The following is a 25,132-nucleotide window of genomic DNA, read 5'->3' on the forward strand; positions in this document are numbered from 1 at the left end:
GAGAGAACCCACTATCTCAGTGCCCAGACGCCATATGCCTTGCCGCTCCCCACGCTGTACCTTTGGAAGTACGTTTCCCTCACCTGGACAGCCGGTGATACACCTTACATACCTAACAGAATAACATAATGCTTCCTTAGAGTCTATTCAGCCCTTACTTCCTCGAGCAGGATGACTCCTAGTTGGATTGATATCTGTTCACAAACATAGTGCTTGTGTAATTTAATAAGGTTATTGAAATAGGGTTATCTGTGGTTTCCTATGTAAATATAGCAAATGCGTTTTAATAGGCAAAGGTTTCATTTTGCAAATTACCCCTTTAATGGGAAATATTCACACTCAATTATTGTGTTGACACAGAAAGTAGACAAATATCCAATTTGATAATGGAACAGCAAATCTGTGCAAAGGCAAAGAGCACAGAGCAGCGGCCCCATCCGATCCTGACCGCACTGTCTGATTAAGTGCTCACGAGGCGGGTTTGGTAAGGGGCCCTTTCCTGATCTGATAACTGCCAGAAAGAAGCCAAAAGCAGAGTCAATCTGCAAATACTTAATCCTCCAGAAGGCAGATTAAGTGTATAATTGACCTATATAATACATGTATCATCCCCAGTCAAATGTTTGCCGGGCCTGGTTCACAACGGCACGGGGGCCTGAGGAACGCCAGTGCGGATCGGGCATTACCACCAACGTGGATGCCTTCCAAGTTCGAGATGGTTTTTTAATCACTCATCTCCGAGCCTGTGAGGTTTAAGCAGATGAATTCACCGTAAGCACATCTCTTTTAATCCCGATTTTCTTCTCAGTCTGTGTCTTCAAGAAGTACAAGGAGGAAAGAAAATAAATTAATTTTTGTTTAGACCTTGAAATCTTAGGTGCTTCTCCTGATGATCTGATCTCTAATTTCAGAAAGCATGTTTTTGTTTTGGGGGAAGATATTGAATTAATCACCCAAGTGGGGGGTGTGGGGGGAGCCATCTGCATGATTTATGGACACTCAAGCTTTAAATCACTGTCTTCAAGCTATTTCTTGGGTTTGTGCATTTCTCCTCAGCAGCTGCTTTAGGAATATGGAGATTATTTCGTATCTATGTTTTATATTTTCTTTAAAAGTCAGCAATAATTTTCCAGGAGGCCAAGCTTCCATTGGAGTCTGACAGCAATCTGATTCTCCTTTAAAAATTCAGCATCTTTAATATAATTTAAATTCATTGCTGTTTTAGGTATTGGAATATTCTCTTGCTTTAAATCGCCCAATCTTTTGTTTTGAAATATTTTAAACTGTTATTTTGCAGCAACTGAAACCAGTTTAAAATCATATGTCCTACTTTTAGGAAAATTACAAAAATGCAGATGAAATGTATAGTTGTACATCTGAAATAGTATGGGAGGCTGCATGAGGATTCTTTTCCAATCAGTCCTTGATTTACTTTTTGTTTTAATTTCTTAAAGCTTATTTATTTTTGAGAGAGAGAGAGAGACAGAGAGAGAGAGAGAGAGACAGAGTGTGAGCAGGGGAGGGGCAGAGAGAGAGAGGAGACACAAAATCTGAAGCAGGCTCCAGGCTCTGAGCTGTCAGCGCAGAGCCCGATGCGGGGCTCGAACCCATGAGCCGTGAGATCATGACCTGAGCTGGAGTCAGACGCCTAACTGACTGAGCCACCCCGACGCCCCAAACAGTACTTAATTTTGGACGGGTTAGTTTTTTTCTTAGGTGCATGACTAAAAAAGTTGATAGTATTTAACAGAATCTGGACAGTGCAAATCAATTACTAATAAACAGGGAAACTTTCACTGCATTAGAAAACCTGGTTAGGCAACGTTATGTCTGATGTATCGCTTCAATAAGCCTAGAGAATGCCTGTTTAAAAAAAATGTTGGTGAAGAAGAATTTGGAACACTGTTCTTAAGTTACATAATAAAATAGATAAAAATGCAGAACATTAAATATAGAGCCCCAAATGCTATGCCGATAATCTCCCACAAGCACCCAATTCCAGCCAAAAGTACAATGACAAGGCAGAGAGAAAGCTAGATCAGAGGGAGCCCGGTTAAAACGGAAGATGCACTCATTAAATGACCCACTATTAGTCCAAATATTCTCAGATGCAAACACACACTAATGCCATCCAGCCTTTTCTACAAGGCACATTCATAAAGGCAAAACCAAAAAATCAAAACAACAACAAAAAAACCGCGTCACAAAACTAAATAGCAAGAACTTAAAGGACTTTTCAGGTAAATAAAACTGAGACTTTGAAACACAGCTGAAAGCACAACAGGAGCTCTGAGACATGCCTCTGAATGACAGATGCCAGCAGGAACTAAAAACCAGAGAATGACACCACAGTCAGAATCAACAACCCCCAAACAGCAAACAATCTCGGAGATCTATATTTTTTTCCTCGTTCAAAATGCTAATTTTCTATTATTCATTTCTGCCATTTATCAAAATGCAACAATTTGAAAGAGCAACCTCTCAGATCAACAAGTTTTTCTCCATAGATTTCTGCCAATTGTTTAGAAACCTGCCCCAGGACCACCATCAGTAAGGAACAGAGTTTAAAGAACAAGTTCACTGTGGCAAGAAATTGAGGGTGGTCGGTTTCAGAGACCTTCTGCCTTAACATTTGCTTCCCCTTGTTTAGCTCAGTGGACACGAGAGCCTTGCAGAGCGTATATGCAAAGACATAAACACCATGCTTGAGGAAACAGAAGCCGAAAATAATCAAACATGTTGGTAATCTGATGTTTTGCTGCTAGATTATAGAAAAACAGTAAGTACTGAATTAAATTACCGAGACTGCATGGTAATGAAGCTTTTTGAGAAGCTCTGGGTTTTTCAAATGACAACTGTTTTAAATCCATGACAGATTCAATAACTTTTTTTGCACTACATCAGTTAGGTTGCTTAGCACCGATATTCTGTAAATTAGGGGAGCAGGTTATTTGGAAAGTAAGAAAGTAAAAGGCAAGAGATTTATTAGCTCCAAATAAGCTATTGAAAAAAAAATTTTTTTCCCACAGGGGTGGGAGTGGGGTTCAGCGAATGATTGTAATGGTGAAGTCTTTAAAATCAGGTACTCTGGAAAAAAAAAAAAAATCAGGTACTCTGGGGAGTGAAACTAAGACTCCCTCAGGAAACACGATTAGCACACTATGAGACTAAATTGTGAGGATTCTCACAGAATTAAGGAGGCTGTCTTACACCGGTCAGTGTAATTCGACAAGGGGCTAGAAATACTTGCGAGTTTTTGAATGACCCTAAGCATAATTTACTTTCTGAGCAGCATATTCTCAGTAAATGTGTCTTTTCATTATTAATTCACACTAAAAGCCAGAGGGCTTGAATTTGACTGTGTTCTACAATGGCCGGACAAGTCTAGCTTTACCATCTGTGTTAGCCAAGGCTCCACTCTTATTTTCGAATAACAATTCAGTTGCACTTTCCTTAAAAAAAAAAAAAAAAAGCCACAGAAAGGGACAATTTGTCTTGTTGCCTTCAACAAGGCTACCTTAAAATTTTTTGTGCCCCTTGTCATTTTAATAAAAAAAAAAAAAAGAGAAGAGGTGGCTTATCTGTGAGGAAGCGACAGGCTAAGCTGCAGATCAAACATCAAATTCAGTACGAGATGTTTTAAAGTGTTAGAGAGCACAAGGTTATTCGCACACACGCTCGCACAGGAACGCACACGCACACGCACGCGAGGGCCACACAAAACTGAGAATCAGAAGATACTGATCAAAGGAAAACAAAACAAAACAAAAAAGGCAACCTAGGCATTGAAAAGAACAATCCACAGGCTTCTTGAAAATTTGCGGTTTGGAATTTAATTCGGTGGAGATGGGCAGACTGTCCGCACTCCTAACTGCCATCTGAGGCTGCTGCCTGTCTCTGTTTTCAATGCCTATTGGATGGGTGATTGTGCCCTGGGCATTCTAGGCTCAGTACTTTCGTAAAGGCACACATGCAGAGAAGGGAGAGAACCCGCTGGTGAGTTTTATGTATGTATGAGGCATTCTCAGTGGATGTGGGTCATGCTAGAAGATGTACACAGGAAGATTATTTGATTCTAATTCATGCCACTTGATATAATGTGATAAAACATTTGACATGAGAGATAAGTTCCATTTTAATCCGAGAGAGAGGACGGGTGGGAATTAAAAAGTAAGAAAGGTTTTCTCGAGGAAAGGTGATGCAGAGGAAAGAGCGATATTGAGCACAGAGAGGGGATGATTGGAAAAGAAAAAAAGGAAGGAGCCTTTTCAACACACGAGGAAAGCAAATGAGCTGGAAGACAAAGCATATAAAAGTCAGAAGCTGGAGAATCCTGAGCACTGCCAACAATGAGCTCACTTAGCTATGGAACAAAAACACGCGCGCACACACACGCACAAACTCAATGTAAATTGCTGAACACAATCACAGAAAAAATATAGAAACACGGATTCCATAGTAGACCAAAACATTAATGTTCGGGCTGGCACTAAAAATATACGAAAACCTGGACAGAAGGAGCTCACGCTTCACGAGACAGAAGTAGGCTGCACAATTAGAGCCACACGGAGACAAGTACGTCAGCTTCCATGCACTCTGGCCGGGTCTACACTGGCAAATTCAGTGGAAACTTGAAGCAAACAAAATATCTGGCTAAATTAGGCAGCCCCATCTGCTTTGGCCTGAAAGAGGCAGGCAGTTTGAGACCAAAGCAGATTCCTTTTTTCTCCCCCCCTTCTTTTTGCCTCAGTGGCTTGCTTTGGAAGTGCAGATGTAGTCACAATGGAAATAAGACTGCTTGATAGCTATTAATCCTCAGAAATCTGCATTTTCTCCAGTTCGGTCTGGGTCGGGCAGCCTGATATACCTGCTCTTTGTATAGTCGCTTCTTCTCCCGAGTTTTCAAGTGGGTGGGTGGGCAGGGGGCGCCCCGGTTTAAAACCGCACTGGCTGAACAAGTCTAGCACAAGAGTTTGCCCAAAGCCAGGGCTAACGAAGCATTTCCAGGCTTCCAGAAACGGAGCTCTCTTGGAAGGGTAACAATGCACCGTACTGTACATCTGCAAGCCACGGCTGGGGTCAGGGAGGCACCACCCCCAGGAGAGGGAGCCGGTGTCAGCCTCCCCGACGACAACACATCCCTAAAGCAAGGCCAGATTGCGAGGAGGACCATGACCAAGAAAGGTCTCTGCCAGTTACAGAAAAGCTGCCTCACAAGCTTCGTGCAGAAACGAGGCTGCTTGCTGAGAGAGGCTGTGCGTCGTCCTACGTATCACACAGATTGGGACTGAGACACGGCCACGCCAGAGTGGGTTCGGAACAGACACACGACAGATAAGAGCCTAAGGCAGAGGGAAAGGAAAAGACACTGCTCGAATCAGGACCAATCCATTTTCTCAAAATGTGACTTATCCTCCTGTCTCTTATTTTGTCACATTTTGGAGGGTCTCCTCCTTGGTCTTCAAGGAGGAGAAGGCATTTACTTACATCAAATAACCTTTCTATATACATCTCCTCATTGACCTTATCACGGAGGACATCCTGAGAGTGACGGACGAAAGTCACATAGGCGTCGGCCACGTCCATCCCGGGTTTCTGCAAAGAAACAGGAAAACATGAAAATGGAATTTTCAGACAGTGACTTCCTCGGTGACTCATGCATTTCAGTCTCCCCACCCCACCCTACCCCACCCCACACTGCCTGTGCTGGAATTTGAAGCTATTCATAATATACTGTAGAGCTATCCACAGCCTGGACTGCTAAGAACTGATATTTGAGCCTCCTGCTCTTTCCAGGAATCAAACCTGGCTAAGAAAGGGAGCTGGGATTACACGGTTTTACAGTTATTTTTTAAGCTATTAATTTCTTTTTCTGCTATAGATACTATAACAGATAAATCATCACTGGATAACCCAGAGACATCCTCTGGCTTTTCTTTGGATTGAAATCCCCATTTAAGAATACCCAAACAGACTCTGTCTTCCACTGTCTGTCCTTAATATAACATTGGAAAGGTGACAGCCTTCCTCGATCTTTTTTTCTTCTTTAAAAAATGGAGAAAATGCTAAGTAAAGAAATTATATTTTAGCGTACATCTCCTCCTACTGAAGCCACATTTTTTTTTGGGTGGGTGGGTGGGTGGGGAGGAACACTTTAACCTGAGTATGTAGTGAATATTTCCTAATCAGTTTACTCAGAGGAGACATTCAACCTCTTATCTGTCTTTGCTTCCCAGCGCAGCCTTATGGCCCCCAAATTTTAAAAAGCGGGAATTGAGGAGGAGGACGAAGGATGTGATTTTTAAATAAATTAGATTTTCTGGAAAGGTAAGCAGGTGGTTCATCCAGAGTTAAGAAATAATTTATTGTGAGAAAATACTAATAATAAAAAAAAAGAGAGGCTCGGGGTGCACACTGCTTGAGATGTCGCAATCAAAGATACGTCCAAAGAAACCTATTAAAACAATGTAATATGGGTCATCAGGAGAGCTGCAACAAACCGCTTAAATTTCCACAGTAGACATGTATGTTTGCTAATAACTAAACAAGATTAGTTTTCATTACTGTGATTTACCTTAGATCACAAAGTATCATTTCTCTACAAGACGGGACTGTCAGCCACTGCAAATTGAAGTTAGTTAACACTTCTGTGTAATTTCCAGGGTGAAAATGAGGAAGGTTTGGAAACAGTAGGACTGTATTTTTTTTTTTTTCATGATACAAAGCAAACAATTATCAAGGAAAGGGCCAATGCTTGGCCCCTGGGATGCTAGTAACATTTCTTAACACCTGCTGGAACAATGACAAGGTATTAATTTGAAAAACAATGAGGACAATCCAAAGCCACAGTAGTCAACTGTTACACTTTCAAGCAATTTTCAGTGAATGGATTGAGCAGGTTCCATGATGGTCCTATAATTGTTGCAGTTTTATGATATGAAACAATAGAGGTTCTCCAATGAGATGTAAGTGATACATATCAGTTCTAAACTGGCACCTCGCTAGGCTCCTTCTCTCCCTTTGGCAGCCGCACATCAAAGGGCATTCTCAGTAGGGATGGGGACCCCCCCCCCCCCCACTTGGGGGACTTGAGAAACTTATTAGTATTGTTTCCATTTCTTCCCTGGTGATCCTGGAGGCAGATATGGCCTTTTCCTGGACTCATGCAGCCACCTTAGAGCTAAGATTCAAAGCTCAATTCAGCAGCCCTGTTAGTAACCGGCAACGTTAGTAACCTATAAGAATGGTTATTTTCACCCACTCCTTCTCTTTCCACAAAATTTGCTGTCGTCAAAGGGCGTTTCATTTAAGTTTTAAAAACTTTGACCAAAAAAAAAAAAAAATCAGGGTGGTTTATCTTACCTAGGTAGTTAAAAAGCTCCATGCATGGTTCTCTACCTTTTGACCCTTCTTTTTCTTCATCACGTGTACCAGTAGCTGACATTTACTATATATCTGCTTGTTTGCTCTCACTAGAACATAACTCCACAAATATAGGGGTTTATTTGATCTATTTTCTATTGTATCCTCAGCACACAGAATGATGCCTGGCACAGAGTAGGTGCTCAGTAAATATATGCTGAATGAACAAACCCGTGAATGAATAAGCCCCTTCCCCACATCTTTTTTTTTTTTTTTTTTTTTTTTTTGAGCTCTCTAGTCACACTACCTGGATTTTTATTATATTCCCCCACCAACTGGAACTTGTGAACATCATTTAAATTTCTCTGGGTCTTAGTTACACCATCTGTAAAATGGGATTAATAATAGCTCTCCTACTTACCTTCAAGGGTTGTTATAAAATAATGTAGGTCAAGATACCATAAAAGCCATAAATTGATATACAAACATGAGCCACTATGATTCTGTTCCCCCACCCTGCCCCACAATATTGTATCACTTCATAGCCTTACCTACCTTTGGAATCTACTTTGGAACCAAGAAAAAAAACGGGGCTTGAGAGAAACCAACATCAAAATAAAGACGATACAGTCTCTGTGTGCCAATGTATACAGTTTCCTTATGATAGAGTCCCCAGGCCTCCACTCACCACCTTCTTCCTTTCTCACCAGCTTTACATCCAAAGCCAACAAGTTTGTCTCCCTTCCTTCAGTGGACCAGGAAGGGGCAACTGTTTGAAACGGGTGGGCTGATAACAAAGTGCTGTCACTTTTCCTGATGCCCTTAGCAAACGGCAGCACCAGACAGGTAGACCCAGCAACCACTGGGGTCTGGGACTATCAAGGGCAGAGGTAAGCCGCCTCTATACCTCTGGAGGCCCTGTGGGTAGCAGGTCACTACGTGGCTATGGGGGAAAGACAGTCACAGTGGTGATCCTTTGTCATTGAGGGAGGGTTGAAGTACAGTTTTCTGTTTACACAGGCAGAGAAGGATGTGTAATGAAGTCTAGGTAGATTTCCAACCAAAATGGTTAAAAGAAAGACTGTTCACAGATAAGCTAACTTGCAGTTGTACATGGAAAATATTCTTGGCTAAATGACTGATGCTATTAGATAAATGAGGCTTTATACCATATTGCTTTCCCTTCCTTTCTTTCTTTCTTTTCTTTTTTTTTTTTTTTTAACATTTATTCACCTTTGAGAGACAGAGACACAGCATGAGTGTGGGGAGGGGCAGAGAGAGAGGGAGACACAGAATCCGAAGCAGGCTCCTGGCTCTGAGCTGTCAGCACAGGGCCGGATGAGGGGCTCAAACCCACAAACCATGAGGCCGCTTGACTGAGCCACCCAGGCGCCCCTATACCATATTGCTTTCTAAACACAGTGGGGAAAGCTTCAGATGATGGTGTTTAGTATCGTACATTGTTTATTTCAAATATGGCTTGGACAGGCCGAGGATGGAGATTTTAGCAAACGTATGAAACAAACAAATAATCTCCGTATAGTTGACTCCCTCCACCTGTGGAAGGTATCATTTGTGAAGAAGCCACTCTGTGGCTTAGGAAAAATAGGACATTTTAATCATAGCTTGCCCCTACCAGGTACTTCTGAGCTTGAAAACAAATTCAAATTTTCAGTAACTTAAGCAAGCCCTAATTAGAAATGCAAATCTGGAGGCGCCTGGGTGGCTTGGTCGGTTAAGCGTCCGACTTCGGCTCAGGTCATGATCTCACGGTCCGTGAGTTCGAGCCCCGCGTTGGGCTCTGTGCTGACAGCTCAGAGCCCAGGGCCTATTTCAGATTCTGTGTCTCCCTCTCTCTCTGCCCCTCCCCTGTTCATGCTCTGTCTCTCTGTCTCAAAAATAAATAAATGTTAAAAAAAAATTTTTTTAAAGAAATGCAAATCTGTCATGTATATTCGGAAGGGTCAAATACTACATCTAAGACAAAGAGATATGCTTTGGGGATTACACAATGTTTTGAACGACTGGTAACAGCACTTCTCTCCATTAGTGCGGATGATTAAGAGACAAATCTCTAATGCAACTAACTACTAGTCCCTACAAGGAACTAAACCAATAAACCATGTGCCAAAAACCTCACAGGGCAACACAGATGAACTCGGAGACTTCAGAGCCAGAAACACCTCGGAAGATGATTTCACCCAGAGTTCTTAACCCTGGCTGCAAATGAGAAGGATCTGGGGAGCTTTGGGCAATACTATCACCAAGACCCCTCACTCCAGAAATTGTTTTAATTTGGCAAGCAACCTGGCGCTAATGCTCGTAAGGGCCCCCCAGGTGTTTCCAATATGTAGCCAAGGTCCAGACTCATGGGTTTAGCCCACTGGTTCCCAAACCTGCACTCTCCCAGATCAGCTCTTTGGAAAGAGATTTCCAGGCTCCACACTCCTCCCCCCCCCCTCCCCTCGAACTATTGAAGCAGAATCTCTGGACACAAGGGGCCTGAAATCTCTACTTAAAAAAAACAAAAGACAACCCCCCTCCCCAAACACTGCCAAGTATTAACGCTGCACATTCTGGGGTGAGGACACGTGATTTAATAGGTGATCGTCCCCGGTGTGTCAGGACACTGGCTCTTCAAAACAGAAGACAGAAACAACAGAACAAACAGGAAACCTTGACTGGTTACGCCTGCCAATCTCCACGGTGTAACTATTCCCTCCTTGGCTGAGTTCAAGCTACCCACGTGCCCCGACTGAAGGCAGAGTTGGAAAAACATGCACACAACGGACTCCTGGAAGGCAGGGCTAGCAGGCTTTCCGGGGTCAAACTGCTGGCACTTAAACCCTCATACCCTGATTTACTAGCAGGTGATGCTGGACTTGCTCTTAACCTCCCTGTGCCTCACTTTCCTCACCTGTGAAGGAGGGTGATCCCATTCCCCTCTCATAGGGTTGTTTGGAAAAGCACACGATTACTGTAATTTACCACATGTAAACATGCACAGACAGTACGCCTGTGTATCCTGTGCTATTATTTTCCATAACATTGTTTATTTACTAAAACACAATATTCTTGCTATGATATTATGTGCTATAAAAATAGATGTTAATCAACTTGATTTTAAAGGGTATCTTTGTCCTGAGCCATAACAATTGGTGAAATCATGGGTTTGATGTGCTAACCACATTTTTTTCTAATATTCCTTAAATAATTACTCAATTATCCCAATAAAGATGTCAGTCTATGCACGAACTAAAATCATCTTGCAGATGGCATAGTGTTTAAGGGGACTGGTTTAAATCTCAGCTCTGCCACTTACCAGCGGTGGGACCCTGAGCAAATTACCATCTCTGCGCCTCAGTTTCCTCATCTTTAAACATTTGAAGTGCTTACCTTAGAACAGTGCTTAGCACACAGGGAATGCTTTATGAGGCTTGGCTGCAATTGCAATTATTATTATATTATGTATCAGCAGTGGCAAATGTACCACAGTTTGGAACACGTTGCATCATTTTCTTCTGTCTCCCTAGAGGGTGCAAATTCTGCTAATTCACTTTTGTTCCCTTTCGTGTAGATGTAGAGCCCTTCCCCCCCCCCCCCTTAGTTTTACAATAAATCTAAACCTGGTCTGTAGGAATTAGGTGGAAACCACATGAAATCACTGATGTTTGACTTTTTGGACCCCCTCCCCAAAATAATTTGACCTCCCCAATAACTTCCAGTGATAGCGATGATTGCCAGGTCAAGTTTCTCTGGGTATTTGGAGCTTGCCTGCTGGGCACCTGTTTAAACCTCGCTGGGGAGATCGCCCCTTGACTTGTAGGCCTACAGACACCAGATCTTCAGGCTGGGTGCCTAGAATTTCAATTTCTATTAGGGTTGCAGACCCGTGCAGGTCAGGACTGCTGTCAGCAAATTCATCCTCTCTCCCTGCTCCCCTGTGCAATACAGTGCGAGCACCCCCTTATCCGCCTGCCCAGGGGCTCTGCTCCTGCTGCTGAAATGTCTAGGGAGTGCCAGGTATAGTGCTGAGAGTTCCATACATGTGTGTCATTTAATCTGCACAGCAAACCTGTGACTTGGGTATTATTACCTCTCTTTTAAGGGTGGAGAAATAGGCCCAGAGAATTTGAGTAGTTCGCTCCCTGTGAACTGAAAGTTTATACTTTGGGGCTTGGAAAAATAAATTACTTAACGCCTCTCCTGGCTGCGGTTGTGTGTGAGCTTTTTCTCTTCTCCATTATAAAGACTCTCTACGTGAAGGAGTCTGAGGTCCCTCGATGAGAAGTATTATATAAATTCAAAGCATAATTATTGATTGTACATTCTCTCATTAAACAAACAAAATGTATGCTAATGCTAGATTCACTCCAATTTTCCATTTTGCCATCCTTTGCGAAATAAGCCAATAAACGATTACACACTTAGCTTCCTGGGGAAATGAATTTAAATGTTAATATAAATCCTTTTAGAAAAAAACAAATTTTAACAAATAAGTATTTGAACAAGGAGGGCACTTAACCACGTTCAGAATGAGAAACGTTCAGTACAAGACCCTTGGTGGCTGTTGAGATAAGCTCTCTAAATTTAATATTTTATAATAGACTCACACCTCTTTTGTTAGAAATGGAGAAACAGAATCATTTTCTTTTCCCCTTTATTGGAATATATTTAAATCTCTCCAATTTTATTTTGCTAATAGGCAGGGCAAAGTCTGTCGATAAATGTATCCTGACTTATCACAGGTAATCCCACACTCCAGCATTCATGTGTAGTACTTAACCTCAATTTAAATGTAAATTTTGGGCAACCACAAGTGCTTTATCTGTGAACTTTGAGAGCTCTCTTCATTAATGAGGTCTGCACTAATTATAAGCAGTTCTGTAAGATTTCCTTAAAACAATTGCAGAATTGACCCCAAAATGAACAAATTCAGAATTTATTTGTTTAAAAAAAAATACTGGCACCCTTGTGCAAATTTCTAGCTCACGGAGACTCCCAAGGTGTGCATACAGGAGGGGAGGGGAGTAGGCCAATAGAGAATGAACTGTACCAGAGAAACACAGGAAAATGAAATGAAAGGCCACTGGGTTTACTCTCAAACAGGATCTCTCTTCTGGATGAAAGAAACAATAACCTCTTTTCATCTAAAACGAAAGTTTTACCATGAAATACTCTTGGCTTCTTTCTGGTGATTCAAGTCAGAAATATGCAATTTAGTAGCAACTAATGAAAACAGCATCATTAAATTTCTCATGAAAGCAAACACATACACACGCGCGCGCGCACACACACACACACACACACACACACACACAAAAGCAATTTTCGAATACTCACAGGTACATCCACATATTTGGAAGCTGCCTTCACCTAAGGAGGAAAGAAGAGGGCAGAAGTGAGGCTGGTGTTTATGCTTCATTGTCCACAGCTCAGTGCTGTGTCACCATCAGTGAATACAATACACTGGCACACGTAGCTGACCAGGAAACACAGAAAGGTACTAAAAAAAAAAATGTGATGTCTATTCTCTTTCCCAAGCGGTAGCTACCGCTTTGGAGAGAAAGAGAGAAAAGAGAGAGGGAGAGAGAAAAGAGGGAAGAAAGGTAGGCAAAAGGGAGGGGAAAGGAAGGAAAGGAAAGGAAAGGAAGGGAGACAGGAAGAAAGAGAGGGAAAAAGAAAGAAAAAAGAAAAAGGGAAGAAAAGAACAAGAAAGAAGAGAAAAGAAATGAAAAGAAAAGAGATGAAAGGAAAAGAAAAGAAAAAAGAAAAGGCAAGCAAATATTTACTGATTAGGATCCTGTGGCTGTTGTGGGAATTTTGCATGCTCCTCTGTCCCTTTAAAAAGTAGAAAAGTAGCTAAACCGAAACTGATTAGTGGAGGGCTTGCTAGTCTAGAAAAGCAACTAAGGCTGCTGTTACTTCCTGTATTTTGGGTCTTTTTGTCCTGTGGCCACAGGTTTGTCCTAATGGAACCCTTGAGTTTCAGTTAAGAGTCTTAAAGAGGATGCAGTGTGGTGGGTGGGCATCCTTAACCCAGAGGGTGACAGGTGTCTGTGGGTGGGGTTGAGAGAGTACCAGAACCTCTCAAAGACCGTCCCAAGGCTGTCGTTGTGTCTCCTGGTTTTAAATACTAAAAACCCCACACAGGAAGAGCAGGAAGTGGTTATGGAATTTATTTTCAGTTTTCAGGGAGAGAGTGTGGTATAGTATCTGAGAGCATGGAATCTGGAGTCGGGTGTGGGTTCAAATCCCAGCTCTACGACTTACGAGCTGTGTGACCTTCGGCAAATTACTTCATCTCTCTGAGCCTCAGGTACCACATCGGCCAAAGGCAGAGATGCTAATAGATACTTACTTTAGCGGGTGATCTAAAGGTCAATGTACACAAGGTTCTGGGACGTAGTAGGCATGGAACGAATGGTAGGGAAGGTGATCAATTCATAAGCACATCTGGGGGGGGGGCTCTGCGTGCTGTGGGAAGTCAAGAATGGCGAGGTTGGAGGAGTAAAGCCTAAGGGACTTATTTCCTTTTGACTTGGCTCTTGTTCCTCCAGGCACAGGTGAGACCAGGGGGCTACGTTTGGGGTCAGAGAGGGTTTTGAGTCTTATTGGAAACTACAAAGATGGATGCACACAAAACAGGACGTCTTTCACATCACAGGTAGGGCTTCCTCTTGTCACTTGGCTGAGGCCACTATCAGGAATCACAGCTTCTACCCACATGTCGCCCAGTAAAGTGTCCAGGGGAGCATTTTCCCCAATTGCTCTTTTCTCAAGGCTCCTTTTCAAAATACCAACTCCCAAGGGAGAAAAGCCAGCGAACCAAAAAGGTAGGTTGGCAAGAGCCCAGGATTAAGAGTGGACAATTCTCAAAGTGGCAAAACTAGTTGACCCTGAGACAGTCATGTCAAGTACCACAGACTTGGTCTCTAGAACTGGGTGATGATTCTGTGTTCTTTGCGGGGTTGAGAGCCTGACCCAGTGAAAAAACATATGAGAAAGTGTTTCAGAAACTTTAAAGGGCTGACCACACACATCGATGAGTTAATTCTTGAGAGGGCAATGCATCTGAACACCCGGAATCAGTGCCAGCACCCAAGGTAATTCCTAGATTCTCTTGCTAAGGATGCTCTTAAAACCCTACATTTTTCTTTGCAGTGTGGACTGCAACTTTAATTCCGTAATTTTGTGCAATGTCTGTCTCCCACAGAATGTCTTGTTTTGCTCATAGCTGTCTCTCTAGTGACTCACTTGGTACCTGGCTTAGAAAGGGCGCTCAGGGAAAATGCGCAGAAGGAAGGAAGGAGAGAAAACAAGTGACCAGTGATGGCTGCAGGGTAGTTCAGGAATGAGCAGGGAATGGCCAGATTGAGAAGCCATTGCATCAATCAGTCTGAAAGCCAACATTGTGAAAGCTCATTCCTGCAAAGGCTGCTGGGTGAAAGGAAAATGGCCATTTGGGGCCATTAGAGGGATATGAGGAGGGGCGCCTGGGTAGCTCAGTCTGTCAAGCATCCGACTTCGGCTCAGGTCATGATCTCGTGGTTCGTGAGTTTGAGCCCCGCGTGAGGCTCTGTGCTGACAGCTCGGAGCCTGGAGCCTGCTTTGGATTCCATGTCTCCCTCTCTCTCTGCCCCTCTCCCACTCATGCTCTGTTTCTTTCTCTCTATCAAGAATAAATACACATTTAAAAAAAAGCAGTATCAAGAAAGCTTTCCAGATTTTGCACAATTAATGTTTCTACTAAATGATCCCCAAAACCAAATTTCTCCTGTCCATTCTGGATGTAGAATTTAGTTTGGGCAAAAAGTTGGTTTTCCTTTCTTTCAAGTCTCCCTCACCTACAATACCTAACACTTATGCGATGTTTTTCACTTGGCAAAACACATTCATGGACAGTTTCTTCTTTCAGCCACTCTGCAAAATGAGGGCTAGGAAGCATCTCTATTTTACAATTCAGAGCACTAAAACCCTCAGAATTTATTTGCTCATAATCTAGGCCAGAAGGCAGAGATGGCAGGACTCACATGTGGTCTCCTGAACTCCCAATTTTCCCTTTGGAACTCCCGATCTCCTCACCCATTGTAGAAATGTCTGAGGGACTCAAACATCAGTGGTTGGGGCAGGTGCTGGTAAAATCATTCTTCTCAGCTGGAAACTGCCTCTTTTGCTCTGTGGAGTCAGTGCTTGGCAGTTGGTAAGAGTTTTGCTACAGCTGAAATGATCAACCTTTAAACACGCCTACTCTCCATTTACCACTAACATGCAGTTTCAATCCAGAGAATGACACCAGTCAAATTCTATTCCTTTCGAGGCAGTTTGGGAAGATAAGGCAAGCTGTATGCCATGAATGAAAACCATCCACTCTCCTACACACACCAGCCTTCAGTTTTTCATCAGATAACAGCTGACTTATACCTTGTCTTGTAGATCTCCCTCCCATCCCATAGTGATAGCAAAAAACAGCTCAGAGTAAACTGTGATCCTATTATTATTTAGAGTATTGTTTTGGTGTATCGTTTTTGGTTCTGGCCACTGAACTTTAAGAAGGAGGTTGACGAGGGGCACCTGGGTGGCTCAGTCGGTTGAGTGTTTGACTTCGGCTCAGGTCATGATCTTACGGTTGGTGAGTCTGAGCCCCGCATTGGGCTCTGTGCTGATAGCTCAGAGCCTGGAGCCTGCTTCAGATCCTGTCTCCCTCTCTCTCTGCCCCTCCCCCACTCACACTCTGTCTCTCTGTCTCTCAAAAATAAATATTTTTTTTTAAAGTTAAAAAATAAAAAGAAGGAGGTTGACAATAAGGATCCAGGAGAGCCTTCTATAAGGAAAGTGAAAGCAGAGACATCTTGCCTAGAAAGGGAGGGCTAATGTGGCCTTAATTAAGGAGCATCCATGTAGAAAGACTAAGCTTTTTCATGGTGGTTCCAGAGCATGGAATCAGGATGGATGAGTAGAATGAAGGGCCCCCAGAGAAGGTTCAAACAGCTCTCTCAGTCCATCCAAGCACTGGTCGTCTCTGACGGTCGAGCAGCTCAAGCAGAGGCTATATAGGGTGCTCTGGATGTGAGCCTTCCCCTTGTGACAGGTTACATCTAAGGCTGCTTCCTGTTCTGACTCTAGTCTCCTTAAGAGGTAGGAAGCTTTCATCAGTTCTATCTTTTTATAGTAGATGTTGAGGTATAGCAGAGCGAATAAATTGGCAAAGCGAGGATCAGAGCTCTGGTTCCTGAACCCACTCCTGCCTACCGTCAACAGCGCTGCCTTTAAACATCACATTTATTTTCAGTATCCGTAGAATATGTTTTTGCCAGCTACGTTCTGAGAGGAAGGACCAGATCCTCCCAGCTCATGAGGGCTTCAGAATTATTGCCAAGGGTCGGAAAAATTCAAGTGCACACCAGACGCTGCCTCTAGATTAAATAAACAACAGGCCTTACAATGTACACAAGACACTTTTCCATTATATGTAGATATGATTTTAATGAATAAAACACAAGTTTCTTTAAAAGTACTACCTGTTTCATGGAATTTTGTCATTCTGTATGTTTTCCCATCAGCGGTTCTAAAACGTGTATGTGTGTGTCTATCGGTGTGTGTACAATTTTTTCTTCTTTACCTTTAAATATTTTTTAAGTTTATTTATTTTGAGAGAAAGCACGAGAGCGCACGAGCAGAGAGAGAGGGAGGGGATCCCAAGCAGGGTCCGAGCTCTCAGCGCAGAGCCCACTACGGGGCTCAAACTCACAAACCGTTAGATCATAACCTGAGCTGAAACCAAGAGTCAGACACTTCACTGGCTGAGCCACCCAGGCGTCCCTCTTTTTTAACTTCAGAAGAAATCTTCCCAGTGAAGTGGCTAAGAGGATGAATTCGGATTGGTGGGGTCAGAAGTCTGGCTTTGCCATTTTCTAGCTTGTGACTTTGGGCAAGTTATTTAACGTCTCTGAGCCTTCTCTGCAGATGGGACGCTCCTAACAGTACTCAAAGGGATACTGTATGGATTGAATGAGATAATCCATCTAAGAGTGTAGAACAGTATTGGCATGGGGTAGAAGCTATTGAGGGTGACTTTTCTTAGTGTTACTGTAAATACTAGCTTATTAGTACAGATGGAGTGCATGCACCTTGTTCTGGTGATGGTGGTGACAGTTTCACCCCTCACCCCTAGCCCGTGGGCCATTTCTTGCCATAAAAAGGATGCTGGAATCTCCCCAGGTTACAGCAGGTATCTGGGCTGACTCACAGTCTGGTATACTTTCTGCCAATTTAGTGACCGTCCTATGTACTAGAGAAAACCTTGAGGCACACAGCAAAGATCTGTTCCCTAACTCAGGACGGCTGAGTTTATGCACGAGTAAGAAGGCAGCTTCCCAGGCCAGGGCTCTCACTTATATTCAATAACACACACCTACAGCTCTCCGGGACCAAGCCGGGTCCCCAGGTGCTCTGGGACGCAGGAGATAAGGTGGGGGGGGGGTTTGCCCCACAGACCGGTCTGGCACCTTTTCTAAGCAGGCACTCAACTGCCCTCAAGGGAGAGGCAAGAACTGTGACTTCAGCCAGATCTCATTTCCTGAAATCCTGATGGTCAGATGTCAGGAAGAATACACCTTCTCTAGCAGTACCATGGGCACCCACCCTCTCGCCCCTGACCGCCCAGATAGACTTGCCCAGTTCTGGGGTAGGAGGTCAGAAAAAGAAACACAAGGTAAGAGAGGCTGAGGGAGACCAAGGTTGACGGGAGGGAGACAGGCTGTCAGTGAACAACTTGTTCATGTTCTCATACGCCCGAAGCAAGGAACACTTACTATGTACAAGGCACCAGGTCAGGGGCTGTGCTCCATCAGAAGGCATTTGCTCCATGATTCCTGGCCCCTTTCTTAGAGGATGTCTAAGTGCACAATCCCTCCAAACACAGAATGAGTCATGTCCATCCAACAACTAGTAACTATAAGTAAGATTTCAGAGTGCTTATGACTTGCCAGGCAATGAGTCAGGGATACCACATTTGTTATACTCAATCCTCACGACAATACTTCGAGGGGGTCCTATTAATTATTCCGTTTTACAATTGAAGAAACCAAGGCCCAGACAGATGAACTTGGCTTAGTCGTACAGCTAAGAAGTTAAAGCTTGAGACCTCCCATCTCCTCAGCTGCCCATTATTCAGTAAAATAAACCAAACAAATATTAAACCACCTTCACTGACCAGTCATATCAAAGTCTTGTTTTGTGTGCGTGTGGGTGTAGACACAACATAAAATGCTTCTCTGGGAACAACGTGTGAGGGATTTGAATAATTATCTGCACTGACTCAGGACAGAAGGTCCAAAACGGTTTCCCTGGCCTGAATGTCCCAGCTAATTGCCTCGACCCTCCACCTGACTTAGCGTGTGTAGACAGGCTTAATGGTTTCTCTATTGAGCTCTTCCATTATTTTTCAGGTGCCCAAGGTAATCTTTTCATTGAACATTCACCATCCTGGGATTTTCACAATGCTGATGACTAAGGGATTTTCTTCTGCCCGGTCCTAATAAGGGGACCTGAGTTAATCATTGTGTGGCTTTGATAGGGAGCACCGTGGGGGCTTAAACCACTTCTCTTGCTTCATTAGGGGAAAAAGCAACCCAGGTGCAGACCACGAGGACCTCAGGGTTTGATACTATTAAATCAATGCACAGACAAAAAAAAAAAAAGTGGATTAGGCCCTTTTTGCAAACAGAAATCTGGTGGGTAAGACTCAAAGATGGAAGAAAAAAGAAATCTGAACAGATACCACTGCATTAGTGACTGCCTGAGCCCTCCTTTCTCCCCAAGGTCTCTTAAGAAAACACCCACCAAGGAAATGATTTACTCTCTGCACAAGCTGACGCTACCCTGGCTTGTTTGACTTCACAAGCGCTTCGAGCTGATTTCTCTGCCTTTGCCTAGAAACTGCCAACCACAGCATCGCTTCAAGGGGCTAGCAACATTGACTTCAACATTTGGCTTTTGAGATTACTGCTGTAAGGAAAATTTTGCTGTCTTGTACCTTTCTCCATTTCTCTAATCCAGGCGATCATTAGAGATCTGGAGTATTATTATTATTTTTTGCAAGTTGAGGCAGTTCAGTGTGTAAAAATGTTACATAGGGCCACCACCATCCAGAAAATGATCACGTCTCTCAGGTTGAATTTTATCATCTATCACCACCTCATGTCTATGGAAAGCAAGGACCTCTGTCTCTCTCTCTTCAGTACCTACACTGCCTGATATATGGCAGGGGATTGATAAAAATGTGTTGAATGCATGAACTTCTGGGTATGGCCCTCTGTTCTTAGAACCCAGGATAGAGGTTTCTAGTATTTTCTTGCAGTTGGTGGTTAAGTTACAACTGTCTTAAAGGACATTGAAGAAAAGTGTAGGCAGGCACCATCAATTCAAAAGGAACTGGTATTTGTTGCCTCTGTGCAAAGAGCTGAAAGGGTCTCTTGTTCCTGTGTAGCACGGGCAGTCTGGTGCAGGAGTGAAGAGTGAGGGGGCATGAGTCCGACACAGAGACCGGCGTCTGGTTCTGTTCACCACCAGTTGTGTGCCAGGTAATTAACTTCTCTAAGCACCAGCTTCCCCATTAGACTATAGAGAGAGCGATAATAATACCTCCGGATGGGGTGGTTGGATGAATTATTAATAAACAAAGACAGATTTTAAAAGCATTTAACATGTACAGGGAACTAGTCTAAGCATTTGCTCTGTATAGATGTGTTTAGTACATGTTAAGGATTAAATGGGTTAATGTATGCAAAAACCTCTGCACAGGGCCTGGCATGTAGTGTGCGTTCAGTAAACGTTGGCTATTATTTTTACACCCTCTTTTCCTTCCGCCTCCAAAGGGGCTGATTTGATTGGTCAGGTTCTAGGGCACTGCTCTGAGGTATGTTTTCTAGCTAGCCATATATCTGCACACTTAAATTAAGTGCTTCAGGTGAGAGGGTGTGACCTACGTTGCAGTAAGAGGGCTGGCTGTCTTACTTCTCTTCTCTGCTGGCTCTGTGCCTAGACCCTCTTTCTGATTCTATTTCTTCCTCCTAGAAGGAGATCCCAGGAGAAGAGAGTGAATCTCTCTAGACTTCTCTGCATTGGAATGCGGACCCAAAGCCCAGTTCACAATGTGGTTGCTTGTTCGCAAAGAAGCTTGCCATCATTTATTTTGCTCCCTCTATGGACATACCATTTCCTCACTGAAAAGTGGAGTCTCTTCCTCTACCCCCTTGAGTCTGGGCTGGCTTGGCCTGTGACTGCTCTGACCAACAGAACATGATGGAGATGACACCATGCCAGTTTCAAGCCAAGTCCTGAAAAGGGCTGGCAGCCTCTACTGCCTTACTCTTGAAAGTCAGCTGCTACAGTGTGACCCCCCCTGACACCACCATGCTGCAAGAAGCCCAAGCCATTTGGAAAAGGTTGGCAGGATGAGATCCATATAGGTAGAAAGAAGTAGTATGAAGACACATCAAATTGTCAGCTATCCAGCCCCAGCCCAGCGTAGCCACCTGCTGAATGCAGCCCAACGAGCGACCCCAGTCAAAGCCACATGAACCACAGAATCTCCTAGCTGAGCTCTTCCCAGATTCCTAATCCACAAATTGTGAGCAAAAGAAAGTGACTGTCTTAAGCCACTAATTCTGGCACAGTTGGTTATGCAGCAGTAGACAACCAAAACTTAATAAGGTGGTTCTTTATCTCATATTCCCCTACCTTTATCCATTGCATGTATTTCCCTGGAGGATGCTGTGGGGTGGTCCCTGATGGTCTAGGACAGGATTTGGGTATTTCTGGCTCTCCTGGCTATAAACACATTAATGACTAACCTGATTTTCACTTGATACTTAGTGATATTTGTTGAGCATATATGGGTGGGGTACTGCACCAGGAACTTTATGAATAATTAGCTCAGTCATCACTGTAGAACCCAGGCAGGCCCATTTTACCATCCCTGCTTAATAAAAGGATGCTGAGGCTCGACACGGTTAAGCAATTCTCAAGAGGTGAACCAGTAAGTGGTGGAGCTGGAGTACAAGCCCAAATCTGGTTACAAAGTGCAGAGTCCTTTCATTATATCAAGTTGTTGCTGTTCTGAAAAGGATGTGTCATTCTAAAACCACTTCTTACCTACTGACCACCCAGGATCTGGGAAAAGGAGAGCCTATTTTGTGGAACGTGTAGAGGCTTTGGGTCATGTAGAGCTTGGTTCGATTGTGCTCTATCACTTATTAGTTCAATGACCTTGGGGAAAATTATGAAACCTTCTATGGCTTCTATAATCTCATCTGCAAGATGAGGATAGCAGTAACAATTCAGGGGGTTCTTCTGAGGTTGAACATGTTAACACGTCAAGTCAACAGTGCCTGGTACAGGGTAAGAGCTCAATAATCATTAGCTATTATTAGTAGTAGTGTTTAATTCACTTGTGGTTAGCTGGGAGTTGACTATGCCAAGTGTGTTCCCATCCATAGCTTATAGACTAAAGCTGGCAAACTATGGCCTGTGGGCCAAATCTAGCCTGTTGCTTGTGTTTATGTGGCCCATGAGCTAAGAATGGTTTTCACGTTCTTCAGTGGTTGAAAGTCCAAAGAAGAATAATAGTTCCTGAAATGTGAAACTTACAGGAAATTGACATTTCAATGTCTGTAAATAAAGTTTTATTGGACCACAGCCACACCCACTCATTTATATCTTATCGATAGCTGCTTTCATGCTACAGGGGCACAGGCTGAGCAGCTGTGACTGAGACCACGTGGCCTATAAAGTAAAAACTACTTACTATTTTGTCTTTTTGAGAGGTTTTCAGACCTCTGGACTAGAACACGCTTAAATGAGAGATAATGGAATGGAGGCGTGAAAAGAATCACAAAATGTAAATGCCTAATCTTAATGTGACCATTAACTAGTTGACTGATGTCAGCTACTTGCCTAACCTCAGGTCCTTATTTATCATAATAGGGTGCCAGGCTGAGGATTTTCTTTTGACTCCCTCTAGAATTAAAAAATATGTCTTTCAGATGGTACAAGGCAGGTTGGTTCTAGGAAGAATGTGGGATAGAAGTACTTCCCACACCTTGAAAAAGTTGTAAATACTCTAGTAGTAAAACAAGAGGCTTATTAATATTGTAGTATTAATAAGAGCTCTGGTCATGAGGCTCCAGGAAAAATATAGTACCCTGGAAAAGGAAAAGTACTTGAGATACATAAAGACCACCCACACAAGTACCAGAGAATATAGCATGGCCCAGTGGGTAGACTTGGCAAAGAGATAAAAGGATTACCATAGGTAACTTGTGCTAAGTATCCACCCTGTGCCAGACCCTGTTTTCTGCGTTCTTCATCCAATGTAATATTCCCAGCACCCTCTACCTGCAGCCCTCTTCATCTGCATCACTTTGGGCTGTGGGGAGGATTCACAAAGATAATATGCATAAAGAGGCACAATACAAAGATGCGGCAAACACTCAGGGTATGCCAGCTCCTAGACTGCTACTGCTGGAATGAACAGCCCAAAGGAACAACCTTTCTGTGGCCAAAGAGTAAGCCCCTCTGTGAACCTACCCTGAGTCCCGACATTTGCCCATGTCCTTCCTCAGCTTCCGGTTTTCATTTTCTTTTTTGAGGCAGAAGTGCAGTCAGAAGGGTTGACATCTAAATGCATATGGCCCCATGAGAAGCATCGTTCAGGCCAGTGATGTGGGAGAAGCTGTGACCACATCATTGATCAGCAGATTGGAGACAGCTGGGAAAAGATATGGGTGTTTCTAGAGGAGAGCAGAGGCAGTAGAGGGAAGTGCTTGAAAGCACAGACTTTGGAGTTGGGTCACATGGGGCCAAATTCTAGTTCTTCTCCTTACTAGACAAGGTCCTTGATTTTTCCATGGCTTGCATCCCTCATCTATAAAATGGGGATAATACTACTTTTCATAGAGTTGTTGGGTTTTTAACTGAGTTGGCAGATCAGTTCCCAGGGCATAATAAATAAGAATTATGTGTCTGCCATTATTATCCTTCCTGCTGAAAAAACCAGCTGGTTCTCAGTAATTATATTTGTGTATTAAGCTTGCTCTGGCCCTGCATTATCCAATAGCTACATGTGGCTATTTAAATTTAAATGACTTTGGGTGGCTCAGTCAGTTGAGTGTCCGACTCTTGATTTCGGCTCAGGTCATGATCTCACAGCTCATGGGTCTGAGCCCCTCGTCAGGCTCTGTGCTGACAGTGCACAGCCTGCTTGGGATTTTCTCTCTCTCCCTCTCCCTCCACCCCTCCCCTCCTCACGCTGTCTCTTTATCTCAAAATAAATGAACAAACGTCACAAAAATGTAAATGAATTCGAACAAAATACAATTAAAAATTCAACTTTGTAGTTGTACTAGCCACATTTCATGAGCCACATGTAGCCAGGGGCTGCTGAATCAAAGCAGTTAAGATACAGAATATTTCCACCACTGCAGAAAGTTCTATTCGATGGTGCTGAGAGACTCAAGAGACATTCATAATAATAAAGGTTATTACATTTTTAAATGTTAAGAATGAAGAGATGTGCCATTCAACCCTGAGTTGACAAGAGGACAAGAGATCAGTTGGAAGAGGAAGCAGGGGAAGGAAAAGAGCACTGGTGTCAACAGCCTCCTTGGGTGGATGAAACAGGAATTAAAAGGAGGTGGGTATTATTTAAAGTTATCAAGATGCCAAGAGAGGAATGGCAATATTAATAAAACCATGACAGGAAGAGGGAGGGGGAGGGGTGTAAGATAACAAAGTGAGCGAAAGCCCCATCTATTATAGTAGGGAGTCAAATAATCTCTCAGACCACTAAACCAAGAAATAGCAATGTAAGAACAGTACTTGGAGCTACGATGATAAAAAGAAAATTGTTTCAAGGGGCTCTTCTGGAGTCAGGGATTAAGGCTACAAAGGGGTAGGACAGAGAACTGTTGTTTCTTTAAAAAAAGATATTACTATGAGTGACTGTACTATTTCATTTTTAACCCTCTATGTATTTCTTCTATAAAAAATTCCTGAAAAAAGAACAAAACGAGTGGTAGAATTTTCAACATTCTGGTGGAGAATGGCATTTTGCAGGAGGAATTTGTCTCCTCTAGAGTAACTTCTTCAAGGTTTTTGGTTGACGGGAACAGGATTCCGGGTTATGTCCTCTACAAAGGCAAAAAAAAAAGCAAAACCTAGCAACCCCTCCCCCTCCTCCCCATACATAATCTGGATGCTCTAAGTGCATCTTGGGAAGATGAATACATTGTTAGTGCCAACCGAGGGACTGACTGCCTGGGGGAGACAGAATGTACCAGTGGGTGGATGTACTGGGACTCTGTGTGCGGGTGAGCATTTGAGCAAACCTCAGTGGCTCCTGCTTGGGGCCAAGTGACAATCATGGTGAAAGCCCCTTACAACATTTTCTAAGGACTGGAGGAAAGTATGACCCTTGAAATATATCTGGAATCATGGACAGCATGATGGATTCCCGAGCTGTGTCACCAAGGGGATGAAACACCTTCTCTGCTGGCCGAAGATCAAGGGTGTTTCTGGCCAATTATGAAGTGCTGAGCGCACATAAGCACCATGTAAATGCCACAGAGAGGCACACACGTCATGAGGCCATCTTCCCTTACTTTCCTTTTTAAAAGGGCCTGAGTTTATAAGTGCTGTTTTTACAGATGTGGGAACTGTGACACCGACAATTCTTTATGGGTAGCTCACCAGGGGGACGTTGCTCAGA

General features: G+C 43.3%; 1 protein-coding gene across 15 annotated transcripts in view; it reads right to left on the bottom strand.

The window, feature by feature from the left end:
* Positions 1-25,132, bottom strand: part of CADPS (calcium dependent secretion activator) — a 481,138-nt gene that overhangs the window by 34,808 nt on the left and 421,198 nt on the right. For all 15 annotated transcript variants that reach the window (XM_042929883.1, XM_042929885.1, XM_042929886.1 and 12 more), the window contains 2 exons: positions 12,706-12,738; positions 5,488-5,595 (listed from right to left, as the gene is read on the bottom strand). In XM_042929883.1, coding sequence (XP_042785817.1) covers positions 5,488-5,595; positions 12,706-12,738 — 141 coding nt within the window. The remainder of the gene's footprint in view (positions 1-5,487; positions 5,596-12,705; positions 12,739-25,132) is intronic.

The sequence above is a fragment of the Panthera leo genome, chromosome A2, assembly GCF_018350215.1.
Source record: "Panthera leo isolate Ple1 chromosome A2, P.leo_Ple1_pat1.1, whole genome shotgun sequence".
In the NCBI taxonomy this organism is placed as follows: Eukaryota; Metazoa; Chordata; class Mammalia; order Carnivora; family Felidae; genus Panthera; species Panthera leo.